The following is a 15,366-nucleotide window of genomic DNA, read 5'->3' as shown; positions in this document are numbered from 1 at the left end:
CCCCCCACCACTCCAGCAACCCTCAGTTTGTTTCCTGAGATTAAGAATTCCTCATATCAGTGAGATCATATGATACATGTCTTTCTCTGATTGACTTATTTTGCTCAGCATAATACCCTCCAGTTCCATCCACGCAAGTATGGCACTAATTTTATTGCGTATACCAATACAGTGCAATTTATTAGAGGAAAAATATTATAGAAGCTTAAAATAACATTATCAAAGCTAATATATCAAAAGAATATTTTCTCTGAACCCACTGCTTCATATTTTTTTAGTGGAGAGCTTCTTACTTATTAAATGAAATTCAAAACAATTATTTTCAACAAAGACTCAATTCAAACAAGTTCCATAAAATGCACATTTTATTCTGTATCATGAAAAAATATTCACATTTAAATAAAGTGTGAAAAAAACCAAAATAATCCTCCCTGATGAAATATAGTTTATTGTGCTGAAACCCAGAATTCTTTTGGGTTAGAAACTTCCACCTGCCAATTCACTTTTTAAAGAGACTATTTCTTGAGAACAAATTTTAAATGAAGTGATAATCACCACAAACTTCCCAAAACCAATCAAATTTTGATCACATGTATTCCAGAATTGACCCTAAAGTCAAAGTTAAAATATTTTCACATATTCTCTCAGCAATCAGGTGATAGGTTAGCAGTACATACAAAATTTCTATATTACACATTGCAGTACCTTTGTTTAAGTAGAAAGAAATGATCTGCTAAGCATGAATCAAATTTTTAAAAAAACAAACAAGTACTGCTTAGCATAATGATGTTAAAAACATCACATGAAGTTTTTGCATTGTTTCCATGGCCAATACATGCATCAGTCGTTGAAAACTGGAGTAAATTAACCCTAACCCTTATAGAGGCATTTTTAATACCCCAAACTACCACCAATATGGTCTCAGTGGCAAAGACATTTATGAATTTGCAAAAATAAATTCCCATAGTAACAGTCGTGTTATAGTGAGGAATTTGCATTATAATTTACAAAATTCTGCAACTGGAGTAAACAAAGTCATTAGAACATAGAATAAAGGAAATCTATAGCTTTCAATATATTATAAATATGCACATTCTGATTTGTGTTGTGTGAATATCAAGCAATTCTAGGAGTCACTGCTTTCTCAATAAATTACAGTGAATGTTTCAGGGTAGAAATGGTTCTAGATCCGTTTCCAATTTCATTGTGGTGACAGTCATATTGTTCCTAATACGAAATGCATGTTCTGTCTTGCTTTAACTGTGAATGGGTTCTAGGGTGGAAGATGACTACTCAGTGGAAGCTGCCCATGCTGCCAACCCAAACAAAACGTAAGTGAATACTGTGTTTATAACCTCTGAAAAACCTCAAGAATCACAACATGAAAACCTTCCCACGGAGATCACAAAACAATCCTTGCCACTATTTTTCTAAATATCGAATATATTAAATAATCTTGATTTTAAATGGAAGTGCATTTGGTTTTTGCATAAACTGAAAATGCATGTTTTTGACAAAATATACCAATATTAAAGACTCAGGCCTATCAAACTTTCTTTGACATGGAATTCAAAATGAATCTATATTGTGATTTTGCATAGCTTGCTAGCTATTCCTTCTGTTTATTCAATCTTGGCCTCATCAGGAATATTTCCTGTCATACTTCGATTGAAAAAAGTTGAGGAGCCAATGAGGGATCCATGACACCAAGAGCTCTGCGATCAACAATAATCTTTGTTGCTTTAGTTACAAAGTCCAATTTCCCTAACTCAGTGGAGAAGAAGGGCATTCACCTTATTGTTATCGAAGATGATTTAGCAGAGAAGGAGGATAAAATATTTGACAATGAAGTACTTAAATTAGTTACTATGAATACTCGATCTGGCATATTCAAACACAGTGTGGATATTTTGGCCTTGACTGGTCTGGTCATTCAACAATCAGTGATTCTGCATGAAGGAGAGAGTGGTCAGACCCTCTTGGCTTTACCCCATAACGTACAGCTCAGCCAGCCAAGTGCTTACAACTGAGCTTCTAGGTCAGAACCAGAGGTTCTAAACTTGGTTGGTGGGAGGAACACTCACATACATATTTATTTTTTTAAAACCCCAATATTTGACAAGCTTTCAAACTGCTTCCTAATGTTTCATTAAAATCCTAACAGTGGTTATGACAATGTGTTATTTCAAAAAATAAATAAAAACTATTTTAAAACATCACACTCAGAAACCGATGATGAGGAAGCAACTGCTAGCCCTACTCTTCTATTTCTTTTCCTCAGTTGTTCTCTGACCAAGTACCTTCATTCAGATGTAATACAAGTCATGACCTCATTTAAATAATAATGCAGTGATAATACAATAGTCAAGGATGAAAGTGAGCTAACTATAAAAAGCTTTGGATAGTATCACTGTGGTCCTCTACCATTGTTATGAAAAAGTGAAATGGTCTTTTCCACAGTTACCTCTGGCTGTGTTACCATCAAAATGAAAAAGATGGTTTGAGCTAAGGATCCCAGAATGTAATGCTGTAATAACCTTGTTTCTTCTCCTTATCGCAACACATTACCTTAAAAAAAATCTCAGAGGGTAAGACGAATAAATTACATTAATGAAATTAACATTTTTTCATTAGAGAAAATTATTTAAACTTTCTAAAGGAAACATACAACGGCCTATTAAATTTGGAAATAATACAAATTGCCATTCTAAACAGAAATGGTTCATTTGGATAATGCATTTAATAGTCGTTTGGCCAAGAAGGCAACATCAGTGTAATCAATAAAAAGATCTGCATAATCCACTTAAAACTCAGTGCATCAAAAAATAAATTTTAAAAATAAAATCTTTCCAGAGTCTCATCCAAATGCCAATATTAAAAATTGAGAGAAATTATAGGAAAAAATCCTGAATGTCTTTTTTTTTTTTATTAACATATAATGTATTATTTGTTTCAGGAGTACAGGTCTGTGATTCATCAGTCTTGCACAACTGAATGTCTCTTGCTTTTCTTGACTATCATGCATTACCTCCTTAGGTTAAAATTCAATTGGAAAAGAAAGTGTTAATATCAGTGACCACAACTTGCCTCTTATTACCACATTTGGCAATTTACCTTTACAGATGCCTCTCGATTATTAGGAGAAGTGAAGGAAAATTCCATTATTGGGATGGAGCAGCTTGTGCTCATAACAATTATGACTTCAATCTCTATCATTTACTCTAACCTACCATGAAAAATCAAATATTTACATTTACACTACAGAGTGAAATTTTTAAAAGTTATTTTAATTTCAGGAGCCTTTAAAAGTACATGTCTTGAAAGACTTGGAATTTGTGGTTGGACTAGATGTCCTTGCAATGTCAGTATTCTATAAAAATCTCTCTAAAGTCTGTCTGCCTCTGTTAGAACTTCACCTTTAACACTCAAGAGCTATGCTATCCTAACAAGTTCTTTTATCTGTTACTTCATAGGGTTTTTGCAAAAATTAAATTTGATAATCTGAATAAAGTGTTTAGCACAGCATAAACAGAGAATGAGCACTCAATAAATACAAGTCAAATTCACTTATTTAACTTCTAAGCCTGAAGGTCAAGAAGCAGATAGACTTCATTCAGTCTTTCTCATCCTTTGCCTTCATAATGTTCCTGATTCCCAGTCCAAATCTCAATGGTCTTGACCATCATAAAGCATGCAAACGCACTGGTCTCATCATGAAACTCAAAAGATAGGATATCTCAAGTTAGAAGACAGACCAAAACTCTTACAACATCTGGCACAGTAGGTATTAAAAAATTCTAGCTCATATGTCCCTTTCCTACATAACATGACTCAGAATTTTAATGAGAATATAGGACCAACTACAGATTTTAGTACTACCTAAACAAGTATGTCAGCATAGATGTTGACCTGTTTTCTCTTTACTGAAAAAAATCTCTCACTCTCAAACTTCACCATGCAGTTTAATAAATTTAAATACTCAACAAAGAATGAAAGTGTTAACTGCCTTTCTCTATGTAGAAGATGATTTGTTTGGTTACGTGTGTTTGTGCATACTCCCAAGTGTTTTGAGAGGTAGAGAAGGACAGGAAAGACTGGTAGTAGAACTCCATTGTGTTTCCCTGGCCTCTGGACTTGGGTAAGAGATATTTTGTGCCCTCAATGGATGGTTGAGAACCAATTATTTTACATAAAATGCTTTGAAGATTAAACATATTAGTAATAATTCACATGGACACTGCTTAACAACTGGATTTGTTTGATATAATTAGGCATCATAATTCTATTACTTTGTCAATAAAGAATGTTCATTTTTTTAGTGCTTCTCATCCTCACATCCTTTATGGCCCCAAACTGATTTTCAGTATAACTTTTGGAAATATTATCACATACGAGAATTATAAATTAAATTATGAGAATTCTGACTTAAATTCCATTATCATGAAAACAAAATAAAGATCAAATTTATAATTATATAAATGTTTATCTTCATTGTTTCCAATGCGGAAAAAGACCTAGGGTCAAAGAAAAAAATTTATCTTTAAGTCTTTTTTTTCTTAAGTTTTTTGGGAGAAAAAGTATCAAGGATGGAAAATAAAACCAGTAAAATAAAGAGTAAGCATTTTATCCTAATATAAGAAAAATCTATTGATTTGTAAATGTTAAACATACAGAATAACTCACATTTCCAGGAAGAGACTTACTAACAAAGTCATTATTTGTAGCATCTAAATCTCTAGTTCTGGAAAATATTCTAAATGAGAAAAGTTAGGTAAAATCCAGGAGATAAAAAACTTGTAAATTTGTGAAAAATTAATAGACACTTTTGTGGAAGGAAAAAAAAGGTGAGTGGCAAGTGCCAAAATGAAGTATTGCAAATATTAATAGTAAGCTTGTGAGTGATGATTCTGTGAAAATAAAGTTTAGGGAAAATAATTTTATCAAAGATCTAAATTTCATAGGAAAGAGGCATGAAAAACCCGAATACGTGTCTCTTTTAATGAGACCATTCTGTAGCTTCATTGTTAAAACTGCATTTTTCATAATTCATCTATGGGTACTAGAAACATCTCACATAAGCACTCTTTTACTTAAGGATGAGAAAAACCAATACTAAAGAAAAATGTATGTACCATTGATATGTTTGAATTTATTACTTGCTCAAGTCCTAGGATTGCATTAGGTTTTATAATTCACATTATTTATTATTTAAGAGTCTTTTTGACACTTGGAAATGCATCCACGTTTGTCCTTTTGTTTTGTCTGGTGATGTGCCAGTGAGAAAAATAAGCTATAACTATAGAAACGAGGGTGTTATGGTTTTGTTTCTGTTCAAATAAACTTATTTTTGTTGCCCCTCCACATTTTTTTTTTTTTTTGATGACTAATGGCAGATCCAGACTTAGTCAATCCTTCTCATGGAGAAGGCTGCACATACTTATACAGAGCAGTCAATAAAAGTAATGTTTATAAAGCAATGTACACCAGTAAAGCTAAGGCTATAGAAAAAATCTTTATAAACTCACAAGACTCGATCTGATGCACCCATAAGCATTACCAATGACATGCTTAGATCTAAACTGTGACCACCATCATGCTCCTCTTTGTAGATTTGTTCCAAAGATGGAAATGGAAATTCTGTCTTGGACTTTTTTGAGCTCACGTAGCCTGGCACTACTAACCTATTTAAAACCTGACTCTTGTTTTTGTTCTGTGTAGCTCCACACACATCACCTCTTGGTTTATTTTCCTGGACCAAGATAAGAACATTTCCTATAGTGTCAATTTGATCTATATCAACCCTCTAAAAAAATTATATGTGTCATTCCATAGTTGTAAGAGTTTTTGTTATCTGAGTGGTAACAACATGTAGGCTGTAAGTACAAAGTTTACACTGAGAGCAAGTTGATTGAAAATATTTATTTACATATGTGTGAAATACACATGTAATGCAACTGTGATTTGGAATGCCATGGGCCTATCACAGTGGATACAAATATAAATGTTATCAACTATTTAGCAAATAAATAAAAAATGTTAGAATGGATAGTAAAAAGTCATGGTCAGTGATAAACGATCCCCTTAAATCTCCCTTAATATTTCTTAAATATATCAGGCATTTATAACTAATCCTTCTTTAACTTGAGAAATTGTGTCTGCTTTCAAAATGATGCCTAATTCCTAATTTGTAGTAATAGTTTTAAAATTCTGATACAACGGAAAGATTAGTAAGAGATCGAAATGTCTCTAATAGTATGTAAGATTTGCCCCCCTTGTTTCTAGGTGCTCTTGTTATTTTCTTTATACAAAGGGTCACCACATATGTACTGACTGCAGGTTTGAGTGTATTCTTTAGGATACAAGACTGTCTTTGCAGACTGAACAAATGTTAACAAAATGAATCTCATTTTCAAAAATAAAATGTTTACATGTTATCAGGGCCTTCCTAGAGTTATCAATGTTACTAATCACATATTATAACTTTTTATAGGACACAATAACATCAGTGGTTTTTTAAGGTAATTCAAATGGTTTTCCTTTTTTACCTTTTTTTTTCTAGTTCAAGATATACATTGAAAAATTGATTGGTTATTGGAAAAGCTTCTTTCACAATTAAGAATTTTGTTATAAGAACATCTGTCCATGTGGAGCCATGTATCTTGAGTAAGTCATGATTATTTTTATACAAAAATTTGAAAGATGAACTGCTCTGTATCATGAATACTCAATTTTTTTTTTACTTTTTCTCACAAGATTGAGAATTTCTGCTGAGCAGTATGATTAAATAGAATAAGCAAAAATCATAATATTTACATGTCTTTTTCTCTTCTTTCTCTCTTCTCTCCAAAGACCTTCACTCTTTCCATGTTTATTTAATTAGTAGTTCTAAATTCCCAGACAACTTTCTTTTGCTCACATGCCAATGACTAACAATTTTTTAGCCATCGATGCCTTTCCCCACCAACCTCTGACCAGAGAAATTTCTAAATCCTACAAAAATATTTAAAGAGTATATCTCAGCTGATCTTCTATGAAAGAAAGAAAAAATTAATAATTTATCTTCATGTGATTTTCATTTGAGAGGAAGATGATTTCCCACTGACCTAATATCATCTTGATGTAAGAATGGAGCAGTTCTTATCTTCATTTTATTATTTATTGGTGGGGAATTGAAGCCCAGACACACCAAAGAACAGTTAATTTGCCCAAAGTTACACTGTAATTGTGACAAAGCTAGATTCAGACTCCAAGACAGAGCTCAGATACTAATCCTCGGGTGTTTTCCAAAAAAATTGTTCTTCTCTCCCTTTCCATCAAGACCACAAGAGAAATATTCTTATATGTAACAAAATATTAAAACACAACATTCACATAATTACAAAATATTCATATTTTAAAGTTTCCCATGTATGATATGTACATTCTAGATAAATTTTCTCATTACCTACATAAAATTTTGGAAAAGAGACAAATAGCTTAAAAGATAAAAATTATACAAGATAGTAGAATTCATTAAGAATATGACACATAATTTCACCAGTACCAGCCACTGCACACTTTAAAAACAGTCACTGCTCTGAAGATTAATTTTTTTAAAGTTTTCTAAAAGAATTTAGTAATTTAAAATAGAACAGCAAATGGGCCAGATCTCAGGAGAACAAAATCTCCTTAAATTTAAAGGAAGCTGTGATTTGCATTTGGGTTCCAATAGGATTAATTTTCAAAATGGCATTTTTGTTAGTGGTCATAATTAATATTCTTGTTAACATGCTGGGAACTCCAGGAGTATATGCCTGTTCTGAAAAGCAGTTTAAAATCCCAAATTTTCTAATTCTCTTGCTCTGATCTACATACATTTTTTTTTAACTGAGTACTTAGGACAATTTTACTTCTGTACTTAATGTGAGATGAAACTGGTGTCATAACAAAAATTTTCCATTTTAACAATGATGTATATGTCTCTATTCAACATCTATGCCCAAACCATTCTAAGTACTATTTATGTCATTGTGGGACACTCGTAGCTTTGGTATTGTCATCTGCCATTTGTGTGCCTGTGTTCTCTTTATCATAAGCTCTTGCATCTACTAGATCATATTTAGTGCAATAATATCCTAATACAGACTGGCAAAACTTGTCGTTACGATGCACAGCTCACATTTCCGTTTTTGTTTGACTTTTGCTATTACATTACAACCACCTGTCCAGGGTACAGCATCTGATCTTCTATATTATCATAGAAAAATATTGAAGGTATGTAAGTTGCTTTGGAAAATGTTTGGATTGTAAATACGTATCTATTTACTCCTACTAGTACATTGTTCAGAAATATAATAATAAAAATTTTATTCTGGATGCACTGAAAGCATCTATACAGTGTAAGAATAAAACATGCAGTCGTCTGGTCCCCCATGTGCTGGCTGAGGCAACACAGAACAGGACTCTATCATTATTGCACGTATTAAAGCAAGTGTTCACCCTTCATTCAAATCTGAGTAAGTTCAACTGGTAAGAATTGCAGAATCTGGGAACCTAAAAGACTATATACAATGTTTGCTGAACACATGCATTTCTGCTGAAAAAGCAGAGTGCATTCAGCACCTCGTCGTGCATGCACATAGGAACACAGGTGACTGGAAAAGAATACTGTGAGAACTGCACCATAAACAAGCAATTGATACTTTTCCCCCCTTGATGACAACCTGGAGGAGTTCAAAACCATGTTTCTTGCCCATGTATATGAACAATAATATCATAGGTCAGTTGAGTCGATGGCAGAACACAGCAAATATTTGCACCACTAATAAGCAAAGGCGTGGATTGCAACATCAAATTGCCCTGCTGTTTTAGTCATTCTGATATAGCTTTACACCAATGGTTATTTTTTTGAAGCATGTGGCTGAAGTTTGACCATTTCTATATGCAGATTATCTTTACCATTCACTCACCTTTAAAAGCTTAATTAAGCTTGTCTCGTACATGGTTAAATAGAAAAATACCCTGAAATTCAATAAATGTCAGAGGTCAAGAAAAAAGTACCATCTTCACCATGAAAGCAACTTAAATCTCCATTTCAAGGCTGACTCCTTATTCTGTGAGTACCTCATGTTCTTGTGCCTGTGGTAGGTAGATGTTGTAGCATAGCGTGGAGACATGCTCCCCTGGAAACTTCCATGCTGAGTAATGGAAGTTGTGGGCACAAAGAAGGGGAAATGGAACCCATGGCACATAACATCTGCTCTGAGACTCCTGGATTAAAGAGGCACATTTTGTGGACGTGTGAAGAAGCTCTAATAGAAATTCTAAAATATCAATTGTTTTTATAAATTACTTTGTTCTGCACTTCTCCAGTCTGATTGCGATAACTTGTCTTTCAGTTCTGGTGGTTTTATTTGGGGATGCTGGGAGATAGTTAGAAAAGCTCATAAAAATGGCAACAATAGGTCAAAATAGCTCCTTTGATTTTGCTATCATCTTGTGCATGTTGTTAACATATATGTACAGATGCTCCGATAATGTACAAATTACTGGAATACATTTTCAACTTGATGCAAACAATAACTTCCCTGTTTCCACAGTTAAACGTCATGCATGCACCAGTTTAAAAGTATGCCTCTTTGATCAGTTTCACAAAATATACTTTGGTCAAAAGAAATAAATTTTTCTGGGTTCTTACAAATGAACATGTATTTTATTCTCAATACATACCATTTAAGGGACTAGCTATACACAACTCTTTGTGACTTTTTTTTTAGTTGATAATAGGCACTTTCTAAGAAGAGGATTTATGACTCAAAGACCCTGAAATTCAGTCTTTAGTACCCCCCTTTCCTACATGGACCTGCCTGAGCTACAGTAGTCTATTATATCAATTCAGCAGAAGTCCTGCAGTAGAACTGTGTGCAAAAAAGCTTTAGAAAATTGTAACCAGGATAAAATTATAGAAAAGCAGTTATCTGAACTGAGCAACTTGACAACTTCTTAGATTTTTTTCTAACCATGTTTCCTGTGTTATCCCTATAAACATTGTTAAGAAACATGTGTGAACAATTCTGTACCTGTGTTTCACCCTAAGTTACAGATATGCTACAAAAACTTGTCTATCTGTTTACATTCTTTTTTACTTAGATCATTATAGTTAAAATTTTGATGTGATTACTTAAATGTGTTTTGTTTGTTTCTTTGCCAAGAGCCTTTCAACCTCACCTTTGAACAAGTTTTAGAAACACAAATTGAGAACATTCATCACATTTGGAAAACCAGCATCACTAATGTGATTTGCTAAAAGGCCCTTTCACCCTGTGGTGCAGTTTTTCTATAATAATATATACTATATTAATAGTTTCATATTTATGGGGTTGATAAAATCAGCTTATAAGATGGCAGCTATTCTCCAAGACGGAGGGAGTAGGGATTTCCTTACATAAGAGTTAATGATTACTATCTAAGTACAGTGTTAAAAAAGGAGAGGTATAGTTGAGCGAAAATGCAATTCATGCACAAAACTCATAGCAATACGTTCTCAATATCCCACACTGCTATCTGATTTAGGCAACAAAACAGTCATTTAGATGGAGCAAACACTGCCTATTGGGGAAAATAACCTAACACTAAGTTACAGAAAAATATCCTATGAAAAGAGATTATAAAATGGTACCAACAGTCTAAAAGGTTGAAGTCTCCCTTGGCATTAATCTATAATTTTAACTTAACAGAACAGTGAGAAAATGACAGTTCAATATACTCAGCCTGAGATCAAATTTGTCATGGCAACATTGGCAGGTTGGACCCTGATTCTTCAAATATTACATTGCCTTGGTTAACAAAAATCATACTTTTTTGTATTAGAATAGAGACTACAAATAAATGTAAAGTGTGCATGCAGTCAACTGCATAATATACAAGCACTATCTATGTTTTAAATAATCATCTTCTTTGGCAGGCCAGAATCCAGCTGGACATGCAATATTTACATATCAAAATCCATACTGTGTTCATCATATTGAAAGCAAGTGAAAATACATATATGTATATACTGTATATACACACATATGTATATAGATGTATATACTGTTTTTAATATATTAACAAATATATATATTAAAAGTGCATTTCATCTTTGTCAGATTCAGGTGACTCAGGCCTTGAAACACTAAAAATATCCTGACATGGTATTTGGGGAGGTACTTGGAGAGGCATTTGGGATTTGGGAGAGGAGGTCTGGGGCACGCTTTTTTCGGAGAGTATTTTTAAAATTTCTGCCACCTGCTTTTCCAGGGCAGTCATTCTGCAGCTTAGCAGCTGAATGTCCTCTTTGAGTTCATGCTTGACTTCCTGCAGTGTGGTTTGTAAGGCCTGCTCTGGGATGGGATAAAAGGGGTGCTTGGCATCAGCCTGAATCGGGCTGTGCTCCAGCGGACTTCGGGCCTCTCCGGCCTTATCCAGACGAAGGTCACTTTTTGTAATCCCACTGTCACAAGAATCTGTTTTCCGTAATGGGTTTTTAGTAACACTGTTCTCGGAATCGCTGCCCTTGGGGTCCTCTGACAATAGCCCCATCGACTCGGCTTTCGTGACGTTATTCCAGTCTTCCTTTTTCTCCTCGTGCGCCCCCGTGTTATTCTTGAGTCGCAGCCATCCCCTCCCATTTCCGTTCTTCATCCTGATCGGGCTGTTGACCTTGAGACATTTGGGGTCAGCACCGCCATTGGGCTTGAGTTCCATGGCATCACGGTTGTTTTGCTTGAGGGACTCGCTGGTTTTCACGTAGGCCAGAGATGTCTGGATGGGCGTGATCTGTGACACAGTGACCACGCTGGTGCCCGTGATGGAGGCTCCATTCTGTAAGGAGCGGCTCTCTACCTGGAGCTGGTTCCGCTCGGGGTCACTCTGGGTGGACCCCTGATTCCGCAGCTCCTTCTGCTGCTTGAACTTCTGGAAGAGCTTTCGGACGGGGTGGTCCACGGGGATGCTGAGGGTGACCTCGTTCTTCTGCCTGAGGCGCTCCTCTTCCTCTTTCTTCACGTCACTGATTTTTCGGAAAATGATCTGTGGAGGGGGAGAGACGTTCAGAACATGATTATAAACATAGATGGACTTACAATTGTGTGATAGGGTGCTGGATAAACTTTGTTTTACCGAGGAAACCCTCACAGGGTAAGATCACTTTGGAAGGGGAGAAAATACCCCAATGCCATTTAACAGATGCAGTATACTGAAAACTCACCATAGGAGCACTGACTTAGCTCATGTTGTCCCACTCACTTGCATAGGGAAGGGGGAATGTAATGGAAAGACAACTGAAGAGAGGTACTTGCTTTCTAGTTTATGTTCTCGTTTAATAGGAAATATGTAAACATATATGTTAGTATATTATATGTGTGTGTATGCATATTATGTGTAAGGAAATACAGTAAATTTCCTTGAAATACATCATTATTTTTTGTATGTTTTCCTTTTATATACATATATATTCAATACCATTTTTAATAACATCCTCTGCTTAGGGGTCAAATTATGTGTTCCAGGCTATAAAAGTACCAAAACGTTAAGACAGTTTACTAACATAGCACCAGTGTTGGGTCGGGGAGGGATTACATTTATTTAGGTGGCTGCAGAGGGCAGAACTAGGATCTGTAAGTAAAAATTCCCAAGAGGCAAATACCAGCTGAATATATACTTCATTTCAAACTGCTATCTATTCATTGAATAAACAGGCTTGAAAATTGACGAACTTCACACCACTAAAGTATCCAAACAGAAGTAAGAATGTTGTCCATGTAATACTATCACAGGGTGGGAGATTGGACTCTTCAAATTTCAGTATTCTTTAAAATTGTTTTTTTTACTGTTAGTATTCGTTTTTCTCTTATCATTATTCCAACCTACATATGGGCTCTTCTTACCTTTTGAGATATTATAAACAATTTCAGTGTAAAGTAAGTGTTTCTCCCATTCAGACTTTAACTTGTTGCCTCAGAACTAAGTATTGTTAATAGTTTTCTGTGCATATTTCGAGAAGTTTTTTTATTAAGTTTTTTAATTCCAGTATTGTTAACATACAATGTTCTGTTAGTTTCAAGAGTACAACACAGTGATTCAACACTTCTGTACGTCACCCAGCACCCATCACGACAAGTGCACTCCTTAATCCCCGTCACCTGTTTCACCCACCCCCCCCCCACCCATCTCTCCTCTGGCAAACATCAGCTTGTTCTCTATAGTTAAGAGGCTGTTTCCTGGTTTCTCTCTCTCTCTTTTTTTTCCCTTTGCTCATTTGTTTTGTTTCTTAAATTCCACATGTGAGTGAAATCATATGGTATTTGTCTTTCTCCGACCAACTTATTTCATTTAGCATTATACTCTCTAGCTCCATCCATGTTGTTGCAAACGGCAGGATATTCTTTGTTATGGCTGAATAATATTTCATTGTATATGTATACCACAATGTCTTTATACATTCATCTATCAGTAGACACTGGGGTTGCTTCCATAATTTAGCTATTGAAAATAATACTGCATGCAATAAAGAGGGATGCATGCATCCTTTGAATTAGTTTTTTTTCAATTTGGGGGGTAAATTTTAACTATAGAATTAAATACATAATGCATGTGCTGTTAGATAGGTAACCACAAATAAGTATGCATAAATTTCATTTATAATGTCTTTTGAAAATAATACCAGGAAGAACCTGTAACTCCATCAAGAGAAGTAAAAATGTTCACCATGTAAGAAATCACCACTCATATTACCAGAGTTAGACGTGAATTTAATGAGTGTGAGATTTTTTGCTCAGTCTCCTTCTGAAGAACAAAATAACTGCAGGTGAGGGCTATAAGGAAAATTCAGAAGGGAGTTATATTAGATACAGTGCTCTCAGAATCAGACAATTTTATGAGGCTGGCAAAATTACTTACCTCACCACCCTCTCTCATTAACTTACTGGTTAGATTGGAGATATATGTGAAGCCCACGGCATATAAAAGATACTCAAAATATGTTGGTTCTCTCCATTGAAGTCTCATAAAATATTTTCTATTTGAAACCAATTCCATCATCTCTTGAAGATTCAACAGCTTCCAGAGTAACATACAAACATCGATTTATACTAGAAACCAATACTAGTGATGGTCACTTAACAGAAAAGTTAGGGAGATAGCAATTCTCTAAGAGCACACTTTCTAAATTGAGATTGATGCACTAAATACAGCTTATCAAATGGTAATGATTTGTATTTTAAAATAAATATTCTCTAAATTCAATAACTGTCTATGAAGACCAGCATATTTTTCCCTCTCTAGTGGCACATGAAATTGGATCTTTTTTTTTTTAAGATTTTATGTATTTATTTGACAGAGAGAGAGAGAGCAAGCACAAGCACGGGGAGCAGCTGTGGCAGAGGGAGAAGCAGGCTCCCCACTAAGCAGGGAGCCCGATGCAGGGTTTGATCCCAAGATCCTGGGATCATGACTTGAGCTGAAGGCAGATGCTTAACTGACTGAGCCACCCAGGCACCCCGAAATTGGATCTTTTTAAATGATGTAATACTAATCTGAAAGTCTGACATCAAAGCTCCAGCAGTTTAATTAGAAGTTTTTCAAAGGGTTAACATGTTTCTCATGCTTCCTAAGTAAACAGAGCATAACTGAGCCTTCAAGATATTAACACTCTTTGGGATGAGACAGATCCAAACATGGAAACACAGATACCATGTTCCTATTCCATCCCTTTTCATTGAAAAGGTACTCAATTTGGTTTTAGGAACTGACATGAGGGGACAAATGACTGGCCACATCCTCCTTCCCACTCAACTCTGACCTTTTTGTTTGTTTTTTTAAAGGTAGCTCCTTAGCCTTGGATAGATATAACCTTGGTGCAATGTAGTAACTGAGAGTCGCCTTTACATTTACAATAAAAGGATCTATTTCAAACTCTCAACAAAGGAAGGTGGGTGATAGGCATGTAAGAATGTTAGATAAAATGCAGGACATCCGGGCGCCTGGGTGGCTCAGTTGGTTAAGCGACTGCCTTCGGCTCAGGTCATGATCCTGGAGTCCCTGGATCGAGTCCTGCATCAGGCTCCCTGCTCGGCAGGGAGTCTGCTTCTCCGTCTGACCCTCCCCCCTCTCATGTGCTCTCTCTCATTCTCTCTCTCTCAAATAAATAAATAAAATCTTTAAAAAAAAAATGCAGGACATTCATGCAATATTTGGGACATACTTATATGGAAAAATCAGACATTATTTATCTGAATGGGACATATTTATATTTTATTTTATTTTTTTTAAAGATTTTATTTATTTATTTGACAGAGAGAGAGAGAGTGAGAGCAGGAACACAAGCAGGGGGAGTAGGAGAGGGAGAAG

At 35.1% G+C, this 15,366-nt stretch overlaps 1 protein-coding gene across 1 annotated transcript in view; it reads right to left on the bottom strand.

Moving 5' to 3' along the window:
* Positions 1-5,647: 5,647 nt before the first annotated feature.
* The window catches only part of KCNH5 (potassium voltage-gated channel subfamily H member 5), a 277,648-nt gene continuing 267,929 nt past the window's right edge, over positions 5,648-15,366 (bottom strand). Inside the window, exon 11 of the mRNA XM_081830419.1 lies at positions 5,648-12,048. Coding sequence (XP_081686545.1) covers positions 11,101-12,048 — 948 coding nt within the window. The 3' untranslated portion in view covers positions 5,648-11,100. The remainder of the gene's footprint in view (positions 12,049-15,366) is intronic.

This window comes from Leptonychotes weddellii, chromosome 9 (assembly GCF_054177405.1).
Source record: "Leptonychotes weddellii isolate Sample4059 chromosome 9, ASM5417740v2, whole genome shotgun sequence".
NCBI lineage: Eukaryota > Metazoa > Chordata > Mammalia > Carnivora > Phocidae > Leptonychotes > Leptonychotes weddellii.
The sequence above is the reverse complement of the archived record's forward strand: the minus strand, read 5'-3'. Positions and strand labels throughout refer to the sequence as shown.